General features: G+C 44.0%; 1 protein-coding gene and 1 long non-coding RNA gene across 11 annotated transcripts in view; one reads left to right on the top strand and one right to left on the bottom strand.

Annotated features, from left to right (window-relative positions):
• The window catches only part of USP40 (ubiquitin specific peptidase 40), an 89,004-nt gene extending 81,802 nt beyond the window's left edge, over positions 1–7,202 (bottom strand). For 6 of the 10 annotated variants that reach the window (XR_008422482.1, XR_008422483.1, XM_053903522.1 and 3 more), the window contains exons 1-4: positions 7,071–7,202; positions 5,238–5,455; positions 2,393–2,460; positions 902–1,015 (exon numbers count right to left, since the gene is read on the bottom strand). Coding sequence is in view for 6 of the 10 variants with exons in the window: in XM_053903522.1 (XP_053759497.1) it covers positions 902–1,015; positions 2,393–2,460; positions 5,238–5,436 (381 nt within the window). In the remaining 4 variants the exon portion in view is untranslated. Of the gene's footprint in view, positions 1–90; positions 849–893; positions 1,016–2,392; positions 2,461–5,237; positions 5,456–6,633; positions 6,742–7,070 lie in introns of those variants that run through there. The other 4 variants (XM_053903524.1, XM_053903529.1, XM_053903535.1 and 1 more) reach the window with 4 other exon arrangements.
• Positions 7,203–9,970: 2,768 nt separating this feature from the next.
• LOC109264878 (uncharacterized) lies at positions 9,971–14,133 on the top strand. The gene is made up of 2 exons (XR_002078908.2): positions 9,971–10,344; positions 13,894–14,133. It is a non-coding gene; the product is annotated as an uncharacterized LOC109264878 (long non-coding RNA).
• Positions 14,134–18,038: the final 3,905 nt, after the last annotated feature.

The following is an 18,038-nucleotide window of genomic DNA, read 5'->3' as shown; positions in this document are numbered from 1 at the left end:
GAAAGAAGAAGGACTTGACCCTAAGCGCCTGCTCTAACCCAGAAACTTAACTGCGTAATACCCCACTTCACTTCAAAACCCAAGCCGTACCTCTTCAACCTCACAGCATCATCTGGTTTAGGAGTTGCTCGTCATTAGAAGACCACAGTTCAAAGTTTATGTTTGAAGGCAATGTTACGTTTTTCTGGTCATTGCCTCTTTAAATTCTGCAATAGTCTCCCACACCTGTCTCTTGTAAGAATACATCTACTCCATTAAAAAATCACAGCTCATCAATATCGACAACAAGCACCTTTACTCGCTGCTGACATGTTTCGTGTTTGCATGTAGTGAAGTACCCTTTAGAAACTCCAACAGAAAACGAGAGAACGTGCACACACAGTAGGATACGGGAAGAAAATGAAGAGTCAGGAGGGAAGCAGGACAGAAAAATGAAAAGACCAGCTAAGAATGTTTTCACCATTTTCCTTGAAGCAAATGTTCCAATGAGAATACCCAGATTCAAACACAAACGCATGTCATCAAGGTAGACAGAATTGCTGCCGGCCGCTTTTTAAGCTGGTTAGCAATTTGTTACATAAATGAGAATTTCCATGTAATAGACACCGTTATCTCAACTAGACTATATAAAGGACAGGGACTGTACAAGTCTCCCTGTGTCCTCTCCCTGCGTCCACAACCCTCTCTCCGAAGCCAAATCACACCCATTCATAAAATCTCGCATAGAGCAAGTGTCTAGAAATAGATTTCTGGCTTGTAATTATTGAACGTGAAAAGCAAATATTTCATCTATTTCTTGAGACCCTAAGACAAAATGAAAGGAAGTCAGATACTGTTATTAAACCAACATTTACTCTTTATTGCTGATAACTCTGTTCCTTGGAGAAGCTGACCTTCGTACCTCATCGCTGGTCCACCCGAAGCTGTCAGTGAGGTCCGTGGTGGACGCTGCATCCTGGTCTAAGAGCAGAAGCTGAGCAAACATCCGCTGTAACTGTAAAGGGATGATTCGAACCTGAAAGAGAAGCAAATGAGGTGTGCATCTCTAAATGAGGTCCTTTAAGTGTCGGTGGGGGCAGGGAGCTTTAAAAGAACGGCAAACCAGTTTTCTCCTTTCTCCTAGTCCATTCACTTCAATCAGGAGGAAGTTTATAACTATTACACGGGGTGAACTAAGATTCACTTTTTTATTAAGATTCTAATTCAATCCAAAAAGCTTTAGCTATCTGGAGTTTTCTACCTCGACACGGTACACGATCATTACTAACACCCAAATAGTTCTAAGAAACCACCCGATTACTCACAGTGGTTTCAGTCTCTACTAGTTCGCTCCCTCTCTAAAATCTCTCAGAGACACACTCCCCATGGGGAATTTTCCAGTCACGATTTTCACTCACTCTGGAGTCCGGACACCTCACCTGCTTCCTGCTTTATCTGGTGTGGGGCGGGTTAGGGCAGGCAGAGAATGTTGCTCAGAGCCTCGTGGGCAGACTGGACTTAAGTATCTAAAGTGAGAGTAAGACTTTAGACACCTTTATGGCAATCCGACATCATTGCCGCCACATTTTTATTACATGTTACAAAGTATGACGTGCAGGAGATGGGGAAGAAAAGGAAATAGGTAAAAATTGCCTCTTCGCAACACAGGTGGTCTCAGAAGACCTGGGCTGGATCACAGAAGACTACTATTACGAAGTGCAGATGTTAGCCTGAAAGCAATAAACTTCTGAATGGTGTTTAGGCAAGGAGGGACACGATTAGAAATGCACTTTTAATAAACCAATTCCTCACGTGGTTTATTTCCAGACTACTAAATTAAAACAGCACCAGTGTCTAAGTTTTGTTGTCGTTACATATGTGAGTATTAGGTAGATTTTTTGGTAGGCTAGTGTGGGTCATTTGCGAATATCTTCTTGATCAGGTTGTGTCTATAAAGCCGCTCCAGCACTATATTTGGAGAAATAATTCTTTTTGGGGAGGAAGATTCCCTTACCAGTACGGTGTATGAGCCAAATCACTTTTCTGAAAATAAAGATTAATATTCAGTAATTAATAAAATTATGGATTTCTATGAGCAAGGAACTTAATTCCTTACTCAGAAAAACATTTCCTCAGGGGTGCCTGGGTGGCTCAGTTGGTTGAGCCTCCGATTTTGGCTCAGGTCATGATCTCATGGTTGACGAGTTCGAGCCCTGCGTCAGGCTCTGTGCTGACAGCTCAGAGCCTGGAGCCTGCTTTGGATTCTATGTCTCCCTCTCTCTCTGCCCCTCCCCCTGCTCATGCTCTGTCTCTGTCCCAAAAATAAATATAAACATTAAAAAAAAAATTTCCTCAATACTCCAAAAAAAAAAAAAAACCCCACAAAAACACCTGTAAATCACAGATTTAATACCTTTGCATCAGGTTTATCCTTATCCTCGAATGAACCAAGCTCTTCTGGGCCAAGGGAAAATAAGGCTTCTAAACAAAAAGGTAGAATCAGTGATAGAGAAACGTCATTATTTCATTTTAGAAAACTGTTTTAGAAAGCCAAAGCCTCCAGTAAATAAAATCAGTTAGAGATTCTGAAGTATGATTGTGGCAATGTTTATACTGTGACTCCATACATTTTATTTCCTGATAACATTACTTTTTTTTTTTTAATTTTTTTTTTTTATGTTTATTTATTTTTGAGACAGAGAGAGACAGAGCATGAACGGAGGAGGGTCAGAGAGAGGGAGACACAGAATCTGAAACAGGCTCCAGGCTCTGAGCGGTCAGCACAGAGCCTGATGTGGGGCTCGAACTCACAGACCACGAGATCATGACCTGAGCCGAAGTCGGACGCTTAACCAACTGAGCCACCCAGGCGCCCCATGATAACATTACTTTTAACCACTGACTCTATAAAGTGGCATGCTAAGGTTTCAGTAGGGAAGATCTACACAAGGAAAACGATGCTTATGAAAGTACAAACAGTAATATCAGAAATCTTTGAGGGTTTTCTATTGCCTATGGCAGTGGGTCCCAAAAGCCACATGAGGAAACATACAATATATAAAAGTATCACATGTTCATTACAAGCCACATGTGAAGCTTTCAACCATCTTTGAAGAGAAAGACCACCTTGATCTCTGAGATCACACCCTTCGTTTTTAGTATAACAATGTCTTTTCTGTGTTAAGGGTAGTAACAGATGGTAGTGACCTTACCTGGAGTGCTAGTCTCCACAACTGTTTTATACTCCCAAGTCTAGGCATGTCGCTCAATGGGGCATATCTGAATCTTATGGGAAGTCGACATTCAAACCACATGGGAACCCCTACTAGGACACTTTGATCTACTCCAGGGAGAGAATGGATGGGATGGGTCTTGTTTCCCTCTGCAGACCACTGCTGCCCAGGTGATTACTATTACGAATGTTACACTCCTTCTGAGCTCCAGGCAGGAAATGGGAAGAAACGAGCTACCAATCTAAAGGTTAAAGCATAAAACCATACAAGGACTTTTACGATCATTTCCCACTACTCTCCGTCACCCTGAACCAGTACAGTGGAAACCAATCCAGCCCTACTCAAGGTACTGTGCCAGAAGATTCCAAAATTATTCTCCCCCCAGTACTCTGCCAATTCCTACCCCTTCTAAAACTGTATCTCCTCTTCAGTCGGCATCAGGATCCATGCTAAGCCGTATAAGGAATGCACGGTCCACACTAAGATATGTGCTTGGCCAGTGACCTCCTTTGCTGAGAATAAGATGGCCTGGGCTTTTGCTCAGTGGCCATCTCCATTCAGCCCTATCTTTGCTCAGGTGCCCTCTCTATGACCTGGACTGCCTGCCACCAATCACCTTCCTCAGTCTCTTTTCAAGGCTACTTTTCTACTGCAACTGTATTAAAGTTTGAAAGACTTTTAATCTCCTAGGAATCTGCTGAAATTTATGCTGAAAATCTCTAATGGTGGAATAACTGCATACATTAGGGAGATATGTTTACGGACAAGATGGAGCCAAGGACAAACGGCTTCACTCTGAAATCCCACATGCAGTTTCATCCATTAGAATGGCCCTGGGAAGGGGATGATGGTAAATATTTACTAAATCTCTGGAGGCAGGAAGTGTTTCCAAGCTAAGAAGCAACAGAAAATGTCAAAAAATTTTGCTAAATTCGGTACTGATGGGAAGTGGGGGATGAGATACTGGACACAGGATGAGCCAGGTTGTCTGTCCTCAGCATGAGGGGACACTGTGGAGAGCTGAGGCACAGTCATGCAGCTGTGTGGTTCAAGGCCCCAGTAGGGGCCACGTGAAGGTAATGTTCATATTGAAACCAAGAGACTAAGACCCTTGTGGAGGAAGCTAGTTTGCAGAGATGGGAATGGTACAAACATAAAGAGAAATACAGTGGCAAGAAATCAAGGGTCCAGTGAGGTCAGGCTGGCTCCCTGTAAGCGGTTTCAAGGAGATTCCCTTATATTCTTGTAGTAAACCCCCCTTTTAATTGACCTAATTGAGTGTGTTTCTGTTCCTTGCACATAGTCCCTTGTCTAACATCTTGGGTCTTTGGAATTTCCAGCTTTGAGAAAGGTAATAAGAAGAAAGCTATATATATGTTAACATTACATCCCCAGAAGGATCTGGGATAAACAGTATCCATTAATTAAGGAGTTCACATTCCTGGAATAAATGTATGAATATCCACCCAAGTGAGACAGCTAAGACTATAAACGGCCTCACATGTGGTTGGGTTCTGAGGCTAAACAAGTTCAGACCAGGTTATTGGAATATTCTGGATTTCAGAATTGCACATAAACGTTTGTGGACTGTATAAATAATGGGACATCCCGTCCTTGCTCCAAAAGGCAGGATTTAATTGTTTTAGGTAACTTGAGTGTTTATTACTTTAGTGAAATTAAAATTTTTTTTTTATTTTAAAAATACAAATAGCATAACAATAATGAAGGCTGGCACTCACGACAAAATTGTCTTTATGTGGTATTTTAAATTATAGGAATCAGAAAAGCAATTCATCGTCTTATTTTTGTTACTAAAAACTACCGTGATCACACAGAATATATTTAAGATAATGTAAGCTTCACATTTCTCTAGAGAGAATTACCAATTTACGTCTTTCAGCAGCAGTAATACACCCATGCTGTGGAATACAACTTTAAGATACTTTTGTAATTTTGCACAATTGATTACAAGTAGAGACAAGGGTACATATTACTGACTAATCAAATGCATGTAACACAGCATACCTCTGAATTCGGGTGTGAAATGAAGAGTCTGAAGAAGGGAATTGAGGTAACAGGTTCCACCCTGATTTCTAATTCCGCTTAAATTGGTGAATTCTCTAGGAGCCGGTGGCTCCAAAACCTTGGTCTTTAATTTCTTCTCGTTTCCATACTGATAATTTGACACACTGGAATAATCTTCTTCAAACAGATCCCCAAACATCGTGACACTAAATACTACCCTTTAAAAAAAAAAAAAAAAAAAAAAAAGACAGGTTATACAAATGCTTTTATTTTTAAAACACATTTTCCACACACCTCCCTATCTTATGCTTGGGAATGTCTCTTTTAAATCGTTCCTTACAAAATTTATCCAGTAGTTTGGGGTTTTGGAGACTGCAAGACCTGGATTTTCTCATCCTTGCTAGGACACCCTGCCTGTGTTACCGCAGGCAAGTTACCTAACCTGTGTTCTTTAGATATACAATGGGATACCACCTATCACTCAAGGTCCTTTAAACCAATTGAGAGAATTTAAGAAAGGCACTTGGTGCATAGGGTTTGGCTCGCAATAAATAATAGCTGTTTTAAAAGAGGCATATTGGGGCGCCTGGGTGGCTTGGTCGGTTAAGTGTCCGATTTCGGCTCAGGTCATGATCTCACGGTTCTTGAGTTCAAGCCCCGCGTCAGGCTCTGTGCTGACTGCTCAGAGCCTGGAGCCTGTTTCGGATTCTGTGTCTTCCTCTCTCTCTGACCCTCCCCCATTCATGCTCTGTCTCTCTCTGTCTCAAAAATAAATAAACGTTAAAAAAAAAAAATTTTTTTTTTTTTAAATAAAAGAGGCATATTGAGGGACACCTGGGTGGCTCAGTCAGTTCAATGTGAGTCTTGACTGCGCCTCAGGTCATGATCTCACAGTCATGAGATCCAGCCCCAGGTCGGTTCTTCCCTGAGCGATCAGCCTGGAGCCTGCTGGAGATTCCACCCCTCCCCCACTCACGTTTTGTTTTCTCTCTCTCTAAATAAACAAAAACATGTATATAAAAAAAGTAAAAAGGCATACTGGAATCCCTAGTGAAAAAAGAGAGAAAACCCTTCATTAACCCTTACCTACTGCTGGGGTGGCAAAGCCAATCCTAGACTCTTGCGAGTTAATAAGGGCCTGGGGACGTTCAACCACCTCCTGAAATCTCAGCTTCTCACACTCCTTGTGCCAAGTTATGCCACTCGAAGGAATTAAATGGAACAAATTCATCTCTACGGCAGTTTAGGACATGGTCCCAAAGCTAGAGGGCGGGAAGGAGGTTCACTGGGAGAAAAAACTGCCATTAAAACCAACGAGCCTAAAGGCCCCCCCAACACGTATCCAGTGATGCCAACATTAGGTCTGGGAACCTACAGGACCCGCTCAAGGTCTCACCTCGAGAGTGGAGGAGGGTCACTTGGAGATGAGAAATATAAAGTGCCTAGCACAGTTGCTAAGGGACAGGAAGCGCTGAAATGCAATATATTCCTTTTCAACCCGTTCCTCAGAAGAAGAAAAAAAAAAAAAAAAAAAAAGCACAAAAAAAATGGAACTTGAACGTCCGGCCTCGAATTCGTGGTCTGGATTCCGGTCTCCCCCACGCCGGGGCCCGAGGCCAGGCCCTCAGGCCCTGCACGCCACCACGGAGCCCAGGGGCGCGAAGAGACAGGGGTCCCCGCGGCCGCGCACCGCTGACGCCACGCCAGGAGGGCGCCGCGTCCCGAGGCCGCCCGGGCAGTCCCTCGCTTCGCCGTCCTCAGGTGTGCCACCCACAGCGTCCGTGCGCCTCCCACGTCCCCACGCCGGGAACCCCGGCCGCCAGCCTCACTTACTGCCTAAAGCCCAGCCCCACGAGCCGGCCCAGACCCACGGTCGAAACAAACGTACGCGCCCCTACTGCGCGCAGCCATGCTTGCGTGGGCAGCTGCCCCGCGGCCCGGAGCGTGAGGGATTTATGCAACGCGCGGACTACGCTTCCCAGGACGCCCCGCGAGAGCGCCGGCCCGCCGCGCGGCGCCTTATGGGCAATGTAGTCTCTTGCCCGCAGAGTTCTGGAGTCGTGGTGGGAGGGCTACGTTGGAGATGCCATCTGTTCAGGGGTGCGCGGGTCAGTTTGGTCCGCCGGCCACGCGTGCGTTCACGTTTTAAGAGCTTATATTGACTGCTTTTCGCAATCCAAACTAATCTTTTGGCATGGCTAATTTCCAAGTTACCTGCACATTGGAAACTGTAGGGCTTCAAGTTTGCCACGCTCTTTCACGGAAAAATGTTTCACATAACCGTAAACCTTTATGACATCCTCAGTGTTTATTTTGTCTGTACCAACTCTAAGTAGCATACCCAGGAGTACGTAAAAACCTCAAAATTTCCCTCTCGTCCCCTTGGAGACTTTCAGTGTGGACTATTTCAATAGCCTGTTCAGGCTCTACTTCTGGCATCTTTCTCTTATCCAGCTTCCATCCAGGAATCAACGAGGAAGACAGGGAGAACACCGTTTTTACATCAGCAGGAAGGTCTGAGAGATTGAGAACAGCAATAGTGATAGATAAAATGGCAAAGCAGTGTCAAAGTAAATCCTAAGGGATTTGTACTTGGAACTTTTTTTTTTTTTTTTTTTGAGATTTTAGTGTTTTAAAGTAATCTCGAAACACAACGTGGGGCTTGAGCTCACAACCCAGAGATCAAGAGTCAACCCAGAGATCAAGAGCTCACAACCCAGAGATCAACTGAGCCAGCCAGGTGCCCCTGTACTTGGAACATTTTAGGGAGATGAGTGTGGCTGCACTATTCAGGGAGTGTTCGTAGAGGAAGAACCAGAGGCAGAGGACCAGCGGGAGGAAGCTAAAGGTTTAGATTAGGAAACCACAGTGGGAATGGCCGTTCCCTGTTATCATCAGTCATCACTGGGTAACCTTGCCCCCTTGATAGCCTCCTCTTCATGACTCTGCTCCCTGGTTCCATGATATTCTATCCTATGATATTCTGCCCTTTGACTCCTTCTCCCTTGTCTGCTGTGCTTCATCCTCCTTTTCCTAAAAGTAGATAGTCCTCAAACTTCCATTCCCTGACCCAGAATGAACGCCTAAAGGTCAGCTCCGTGAAGACACAGGCTCTCGGTTCCGCAGAGGTGTATCCCAGCCACCTCAACAGTGCCTGGCTCATCACAGGCTTTTAATAAATATTTGTTGAATAAATGAATGATTTCTTAACACCATCATCCTTCTCATACAGCATCAGAGTCTTGCAGCTATATTTGAAACTTCATCTTTTGTCCATGAACCCGACCATTTGTGTTGCCTGGACAATACTTCGTTCATTTCCTATGCTCCCCCTCTGCCCATCAGACCTTCCCTGAGCCTCACCTGCGTTAGGATGACCGCCTTTTCAGTGGAATCTCATTTCATCCATCCCATCCTACATGTCGCTAGGAGACCCACCCTGAGGTCACACTTCCTATCGAGAAGCTTCAGCGTTTCCCCAGTGTCTACTCTAGAAACTCCTCATTGTTCGCAGTTCACTGTGGCCCCAGCACCCTTCACGCTGTATTTCTCACTACTCACCTGTTTTCTACTTAAAGTGTTCCAGATGTGCTGCTTTCTTGCTTCCGTGACCTGCTTCACGTTGTCCTCTCTGTGAGGGATATCTGTCCTCTCAGATCCTCCCTTCACTCCCTTCCAATGAAAACCCATCTCAAACCCTGACTCATCCTTTAAGTTTTCCACATCTCTCTAGACACGACATGACATTTTCTTTCACTAAGCCTTTGGGATTATATGTAACACTCCTGTAAGCCGTGAATCTCGCAAAGTCACGTATGATCATTTTGTCAGTGTCTCCAGCTCAAGGATTGCGCCGTATCTGCCCTGTCGCCCCTGCAGCAGTTACCCTCCAATTACAAACCTCGCGGACACCTTTGGATCTAAATCCATCTCCCCATTCCCCCTGCCCCCATCGACTTCCCTTCTGTGTTAGTGAGTGATCCCATCACCTCTCCCTCTGCCTGTGCAAGAAACCCAGAAGCCATTCTTGAATCTACACCCGTCCTTATAACTCCACCCCATTCAAACCACAGTCCTGCCAGCTCTTGCTCCCCCATACTAGATTTGATCTCCTGTTTCCACGCCCCTGCACAGATCAGGCCCACACGCTACAGTTCAGCCTTCACTCAGCAGGTGCGCTCTGGGCGGTTGTGGGTGCTGGGCATGGCTGCAGGTGTGCTGGCCTCCAGCGATGGACACACCTGACAGGTCAGCTCTCGCTGCAGCTGACATTATCTGGGCCGCCGAGAGTACTGGGAAAGCTAGCAAACATGATCACATCAGACAGCAACAGGTGTTATGAGACCGAGTGATATGAAAGAGCACGGTGGGGGTAGGGTAGGGTGGCAAGGAGAGATGAGTTGCCCTTTATTTTTCCATTCATTCCTTCACTCATTCTCCAATGAATATTTCCTAAGCATCAACTATATTTAATAAGCATTCACTAGCAAGCACAGGGCTAGCTCGATATCTAAGATGTAATATTAATAAGATTGACATATTGAGGTGCCTACATTCATGGAGCTCAATTTTGAGTGGAGGAAACTGAGAAAAGGCTATTTGAGAGCTGTGCACGGTGATAAGTGGCTCCAGGGAGACAATAGAGGGATGTGACAAAGTGAGTGGCTGGCATGAGGGTGGGGGCTGTTTCTGATGTCGTCCTCAGAGTAGACTTCTTGGAAGAGAGCTAACAAATGAAGAGCCCAGGGAAGATGACTCCAGGCAGAGAGAAAAGCAAATGTTAAGGTCCTGAGTTGGGAAAGAAATTGTCGTGTTCCAGATGCAGAAAGGAGGCTGAGTGGAGGGAATAAGTGGAGTTGGTTAAAAAAGGTGGATGGGAGCCAGGCTCATGCAGCACCTTTTGGCCAAGGGAAGGCATTCAATGGTGTTATGCAAGAGATAGCTTAGTGATCGATGTTGGAAAAGACCCCTCTGGCTTCTGTCTGCAGGGTGAGACTGAAGGCAGGACCTTCAGTCAGGAGGCTACTCCTGGCATCCAAGCAAGTGATGGTGGCAGAATGGTGGAGGTGGAGGTCGAGAGAGGGCAGATCGGAGATCTATTTTGGAGGTAGGACGGGACGCGGCGATGGGTTGTGTGGTGGCTTTGTAATGAGTCAGGTGGGTCAGGCTGGATTTCATTTCTTGGAATTCCCTTCCTTGGATATTCCTGATTAGGATGTGTCCCCGATGTTTTTGCCTGAAATTACAGGGTGGAAGGGAGACAGAAGCCATTATTGTCTTCTTATGTGCGGATGTTCAGGACAGGTGATTTTGTGGCTCCCACAAGTTGTCGCCTATCTGTGAGCTCCTTCCCTGGCTCCTCCTACACCTGAACGGGTGTGTTTAGCTCTGTGAGGAAGAGCGTGAGCTTCTCCTGCAGGACCGCCGGTCATCAAGGCTGGAGGCACTGAGCACACTGCAGGTTTCTAGTCCCTTCTTCTGGGTTTCAGCCCATTTTTGTGTGTCCCAGCTTGTCTTTGCTTTCCCTCACTTCACGCCCATCCACCCCTTCTGAAGACCCACCCTGCTGTCCTTAAGCTCCAGCATCAGACATGAGGACTGTTTATAGAAATCGTCCAACCAGCTCCCACTTAGTATAAAATCAATTCCCTGTAACAAATCCTTGACCATATATATCTTTGGTGGCTTCACTTCTCTGATTGAGCCCTGTCTGACATAGGGCGAATGGTGGGGCTTGTACACTTTGTGACCTGAAGTACTTGGTAGATGGAAATATCATTACTGAGCCTGGAAACTTGGGAAGAGAAGGAAGAGGTCATGTAGGGAAATCGAGAGTTGGATAGACTAAATTTTAGAAGCTAGTGAAGTAGCATCTGAATGCCATTAGAGTCTAATCTGTACTGCCAGAATATATAGATCAGGACCAGGGAGAAGTTTTTGAGTTGTTTTCATAAGAAAGAGCTTCCCCAAAGTCTGGGATGTCTACAGATGGAACAGGTTGTCTCCAGGGTGGGTTGAACAGCTGACGTGTCGGCCGGACGTCCAGGCAATGGGCAGAGGTACAAAGCTACATACTTGTTTTCAAGTAATCATCTAAAATCTTTTCTTCACTAAAACTTTAAATAGTGGCAAAGGATGTTTTAAAAGTTAATACTTTAATTTTTTTTAAGTTTATTTATCTATTTCGAGACAGAGACAGAGAGAGGGAGAGAGAGAGTAGGGGGATTAGAGAAAGAGGGAGAGAGAGAATCCCAAGGAAGCTCCCCATTCAGCATGGGTTTAAAAGACTTGGTATGAAAAAAGGAATATAAAACATCTCATTCCTAGGGGCGCCTGGGTGGCTCAGTCGGTTAAGCGGCCGACTTCAGCTCGGGTCACGATCTCGTGGTCCGTGAGTTCGAGCCCCGCGTCGGGCTCTGTGCTGACAGCTCAGAGCCTGGAGCCTGTTTCAGATTCTGTGTCTCCCTCTCTCTGACCCTCCCCTGTTCATGCTCTGTCTCTCCCTGTCTCAAAAATAAATAAATAAATAAATAAAACGTTAAAAAAAAAATAAAAAAAAAACCCATCTCATTCCTATTTGATTTCATGTTGAAATGATCATATATTGCATATACTGGGTTAAGTAAAATATATGATTAAAATTAATTTTACCTGTTCCTTTTGTTTTCTTAATGTGACTACTAAAAAATGTAGAACTATGTATATAACTCATGTTGTATTTCTAGGGGACAGCGCTGGGATAGATGTTTGTACCTAGGCCTTTTCCATAGATCCTACTGATCAGGAACTAGATCTTAAGTGCTGTTATTAGGGAGGGGACAGGCAGGGACCTGGGTGTGAGAGGATGGAGAATTTTGGGTTCATGGATTGGGGAACACCAGGTTAGTCGATTTATGGTCCAACCCCCAAGATTCCTGATTCTGCGCTTGGGTGGAAGTTTTTCTTCCTCTTGGGTACTGCCCACAGACATTCTCCAACAGGGCATCCTGAATACAGTGGAATGACACCACACCTAGAGGTCCACCCCGGCCAGAAACTGCACAGAGATCCCACAGATATAGTAACAGATACAAGCAGTAATTGCTTAAGGCCAGCTCTGTCAAGGTTCATAGTTACTTTTACAAATACTCTGGGATTTTTGCCCCAAATGGTTGGCATCAGGTAAAAGACCCTGACCTGAAAAACTTATAGTTTTATTTAACATATTATGAGTTTCCTTATCTACACCGTGTCATTTACTGTACAATGTATTTGTTATGCGGTGCCATAAATAAGAATCTTTTCAAACAATGGGGCGCCTGGGTGGCTCAGTTGATTAAGTGTCCAACTTCAGCTCGGGTCACGATCTCACGGGTCGTGGGTTTGTGCTCCACATCGGGCTCTGTGATGACAGCTCAGAGCCTGGGCTCTCCTTTGTATTCTGTGTCTCCCTCTCTCTCTGCCCCTCCTGTGCTCATGCTCTGTCTCTCCCTGTCTCTCAAAAAATAAAATAAAACATTAAAAAAAATTTTTAAAAAAGGTTCTTTCCAACTGAAAGTCATGTCTTATTAGTGGGTTATAAAATCTATCCAGAGGGGATTGTAATCAGCATTTAAAAGGAGACAGAGGTAAAAGAAAAGAAAAGAAATAGCAAAGGATGGGATTAGATGGAAAAAAACAGAGTCATGAGGAGATCCATATCTGTGTACTGTTTGAATGTTATATATAAATTATCTCTGTGAATCCTCACCCAAATTCTTTGAAAGCCACTGTCTTCGACCACCTGTTGACCTCGTGGAAAACATTTGTGCAAACTTTTTTTTTTAATTTTTAAAAGTTTATTTATTTCGAGAGAGAGAGCCAGCAGGGGAGGGGCAGAGACAGAGGGAGAGAGAGAATCCCAAGCAAGCTCCATGCTGTCAGCACAGATCCTGACATGGGTCTTGAACTCACGAACCCTGAGCTGAAGTCAAGAGCTGGGCACTTAAATGACTGAGCCCCTTAGGCGCCCCCATTTATGCCCACTTTATACAGAGTGGGCCAGTGGTCACCAAAGTGGAGAGGACAAGACCGTGTGTTGAAATACTAGGATAAAAGAGTAGTTGTCCTTTCATGTATCAGGAAGTCATTCCTTTTTACTGTCGAGAAGCAGTTCATTTATGGACATACCACAATTTGTTTATCCAGTCACCTGCTGATAGGCCTTTGTGCTGTTTCCAGCTCTTTACACTGCAAATAAAGTGGCTGTGAATATTCACATGCTGTGGCCGTGCACTGAAGAAAAAGTTCTCGGACACTAGACTGAGCAGACATGCAGGGCCGCCTCCAGGAGACAGCAGCAGCAGCAACAGTAGGCTGCATGTAGCTTTTATTTTCTATTTTATCAGATATAAGTATTAGAGAGTATCAAAGTATGGAAAGAGAAGACAAATGATCTTAGTGAAAGCGTGCAGGGAGCACGTGCAGCTCCGAGGAGTGTCAGGAAGTTACAGCGGGTTTTGGATCTAATGCCCTCTGTGGGATCATAGGGCTCTGTATCTCAACGCTATCGCGTTCGACAGCCTTGAGCCCAGAACATCGCTGACGTTTCAGCTACTGCCCCATTCACCCTCCAGGGATCACAATATATTCTCTAGCAATAACTCCACGTCTCCCCGCTTTTGTCTTTTGGTTGTAGGAACAGGGGTTGCAGAGGAAGGGGCGAGCATCTGGGTATCGACACAGAACACCTTAGGTGATTTGGAGCAGACAGACATCATCATTTTGAAGACTGCAATGGGAAACAAAATCATGACTAATACTATAATAGTAGTAAACCAAGAATGAAGATTGAACGCAGAGAACCAGTTTTTGGGGTTGATCTAATGAGAAAAGTCATTGACAACATCAATCACTGCTTGTTGGTTTTCCCGTTGAAGCTCTCGTAATTGTTTTTGTAACCTAGTTTTTAGGTTATCAATGGAGACATTTAGGGGTGAATCGAGTACCCGATTAAGATATCGATGTATTTGATCCCAGGACTTGTTGTATCAAGTGGGGGCTGGGGATAGCATAAGTCTCTAAGGAATTTGAAAGCAAGGTTTTCAGGATCTTGAGGGGCTAGCTAATGTTAAGATAAGGTTACTTTTAGTCTCTAAAAAAACAAAAACATTAAGGAAGTAAGGCAGCCATGAGTTCTTTGAGCAAGGTCACACTCTGCATGTATCAGTGGGGTGCGAGCTATAAGGAGATTTGATTTGTGTTACGTTTCTCTTGCCTTTGTTTCCCTCATCATTTCTGCCCCCTGAACAACCTTGACCCTTAAATCTTTAAGGCTGTCAACCGTGGAAGGTCTCATCCTCTTTAGCTTCTTTCTGCTGAATAGCGGGTGTAGAAATGTCCCTACCTATGGGCCAAGGTTGGCCAGTTGAGAATTTAACAGGAGTTAGGAAAGGCTCAGGCAGCTGTATCTAGACTTGATAATATATGAGTGTTCTCTTGAGCCAAAAGGATCATCTGTTGGCTTGAAGTTGTGCCAGTGAAGGAGTCTTGGCATCAGGTGGAGAGACATGGGAAAAAACAGCAAAACCTGATTAAAATAACAAAAAGAAAAAGCTCAAACAAGAGTCCTTTGACAGTTGCAAAAATTTTTCTTTAGTCTAGGAGTTTAAACAATTATTAAAGGAAAGAGAGGGATCATTTAAAGGACCGATTTATATACTCGTCAGTTAAAACCTTAGACGTATTCTTGTGGTAATCTGGAATGTGTACATAGTGTTCTGTTTTTATGAGAGTACAAGTTCCGTGTTGTGTAGCACTTAAAACATCTAATGCCATTTTATTTTGTAGGGCTGTTTAATGCATTTGAGTTATTTTAGTGTTTAATAATAGAATGTTATTTTGAGAATCATTTAAGGCCTTCATTGTGTAATAGGTGGTGTTAACCATCATATAGACTGTCTTGTTTAGTAAACAATCAAGTAATTAGTAAGAGACACTTTAATAGAAACAAGAACAATAGGGGTTAATGGTTAGAGCAAAATTATAAACCCAGTGTCTGCCAGCGAGAAGAGTTTTAGATGTCAGTATTGAAGCATCCTCAGATGGCATGTGAGTAGGCAGAGGTAATTAGATGGTTTTGTTTTTTGGTTTTTGGTTCTTGGGGTTTTTGTGGGGGGGGTCTTGTGATTCAAATGTCTGTGGTGATCTGTTTGAATGGCCCATAGAGCAACGGGCACAAAGATTGTCTATCTGTGAGTTTGGGGATATTTTTCTGAAGTTTACCTCAAGCTGTCTAGTTTAGGCAAACAACAAACATTTAAAGACAATCAGAACTAGAATGTAACATCCATAAATGTGCATTATTGAGATATAGTTTTTCTCTCTAAAAACCCTCATTTCCAGAGACAGCCAAATCAAGACTAATTTGTTTGTAGGACAAGTTCAGTTTTTAACAAACTCAGCCTCATTGTTTACATAAGCTTAGCAAGAACAGTGATTGGTCATATAGATCTTTTAATGTTTGCTTTGCTGGAACTTTTTATAAGGAATCTCTAGATTGAACTTTTAGTAGTCTCTCCAGGCCAGGAGCCAAGCCAAATACTTGCCATCAGACGTGACTGCAATACCTGTAGATTTGGGTGAATTTCTCTTCATGAGGTTACCAAGATATCCTGAGGTTTCTGCACCTGCCAGGAAGTGCCATTCTTTATCACCTTGTAAGGCTGCTGGGAACTCAGTAAGCAAGGTATTGGGCCAATATTTCCAAGGGGCTTTATGGCTCCATGCTTCATAAAGTCAACCCTAGTCCATCTGAACCACATATAAAAAAGTTTTCCCAAAGATTTCCCTTCATGAAACGTCTACAACTTTCCTTTGCATTTAGATTTTGTCCCAAGCCATTTCTCTCCAAATAGCCAGTCTCATTTAGGACAAAATTACTTTCTTTTATCTTCAACAAAAATGTGTTCCCATTTCTTATATCTTTTTTACATATCTCCTTCTTTTCTACATGCAGAGTTGCTTTCCTTATTTCCGTCAGTCTTAATTACATTTGGCAGAATTTTAACTCTTAGAAACCTTAGTCTCCAGTGAAATAGTGAACTGTTTGCTGCATTAGAATTTTTTAGATGCCAAATTTCTGAATCAATTAAGCACAAAGCATGTTTTTTAGAAGATGCAAATATCCTTAGTCTTTCTGCAATAAGTTAAAAATACAAACCTATGTTTAATAATCAGTGTTTCAGCATTCCATCCAATTTGGAAAAGGCCTAAATGTCCAATGAATTTAATCTAGTGTATCATCCAAACAAAACCGTAAAGTTTCAGGTTACCAAAAACCTTGAAAGCTATCTCAACAATTACCCATGAAAACTTTTGAGACAGAATTAACCATCATTTTAAGTCATCTTTTTGTTAACAAATTGCAACAGGGATAACACGAGCTTATTTGACCTTCAGTAAACATAGGTGGAAAAAGGTTTACATTTAATGTTGATAATTCGAAAGACAGGTCTGTCTTAGTTAAACCAACAAACTTAAATTACTTTAAATACAATACCAAATATGTTGCATTTGTGTCCATTTAAAAATCAAGAAATTTGTTCACCATTGTCAATTTTTACCCGGGACATTGGTGGGGAGATCTGAAGTGGGCGGTGTAGGTGCAAGGGGGTGTTCTTTGTTCCTGGACAGTGGGGGGAAGAAAGAGGAGGAACCCACAGTGCCAGAGACACCCAGATGGCAGAGGAGTGAGTTATGCAGGTGGCACCTGAGATGATGTAGAAACAGGTGGAGGGGGAGGGGAAGGCAGAAGAGCTGAGGTGTTGCCAAGAAGCCTGGAGGCGGATAAAAGGCCAGAGGGCAGAGAAAGAGCTCAAGCCTGTCAGCTTGGACAGATGAGCAGGAGCAGAATTTCAGACGTGAAAGAGAAAGTAAAAGAAACAAGAAGACAAGGGATTCTGCACGCCTGATTGGAACAGAAGAGATTAGGGATGCTCTTATCATCTCATCGCAGGCATTGAGTGCCATAGTTCCCACCTGGATGAGTGGACGTCCTTTCCCTTCCTCGGACTTGAGAGACGAGGTACGTGGCCAGGAACCAGTCAGACTCTTCTGGTCCCTGTTAGAGGGCCACTTGTGGCCGCGCACTGAAGACAAAGTTCTCAGACACTAGACTGAGCGGGCATGCAGGGCTGCCCCTGTGAGACAGCAGCAGCAGCAGCAGCATTAGATTGTATGTAGCTTTTATTTTATATTTTATCAGATATAAGTATTAGAGGGTGTCAAAGTCTTGGAAGAGAACACAAAGGATCTTAGTGAAAGCATGCAGGGGGCATGTGCAACTCCCAGGAGTGTCAGGAAGTTACAGAGGGTTTTGGATCTAACTGTCCTCTGTGGGATCGTAGGGCTCCGTATCTCATAACACTGTCGCGTATTGTGTTCAACAGCCTTGAGACCAGAATATTGTTGACGTTTCAGCTATGACCCCATTCACCCTCCAGGGCTCATGATACAGGGCTCTAGAAATGACTCCACGATATGCCAGTTTGTGTATGGCAGAGTTCTGCGTCCTCTTATATGGTGTTCCCTTAGGTGCGGCCACAAGAGGAGACACAGGAGAAGCTCAGGAAAACAAAGTGTATTATACTCACAAGTCCTACAGACAACAGGCATGCCATGCAGGGCTACGTGGGGGAAGTACCGGGTTTGTTCAGGAGGCAGAAGATCCAGGGGAGGACCCAGGCCATGGAATGGCAAGGCAGGGCAGGGCAGGGCAAACAGCTTAGGACTGCCTAGTTTGAATACTTTTGGTAGGCTATAAGCTATAGGGGTATTCCTTGG

This window comes from Panthera pardus, unplaced genomic scaffold, assembly GCF_024362965.1.
Source record: "Panthera pardus isolate Hobbes unplaced genomic scaffold, ASM2436296v1 HiC_scaffold_10, whole genome shotgun sequence".
NCBI lineage: Eukaryota > Metazoa > Chordata > Mammalia > Carnivora > Felidae > Panthera > Panthera pardus.
The sequence above is the reverse complement of the archived record's forward strand: the minus strand, read 5'-3'. Positions and strand labels throughout refer to the sequence as shown.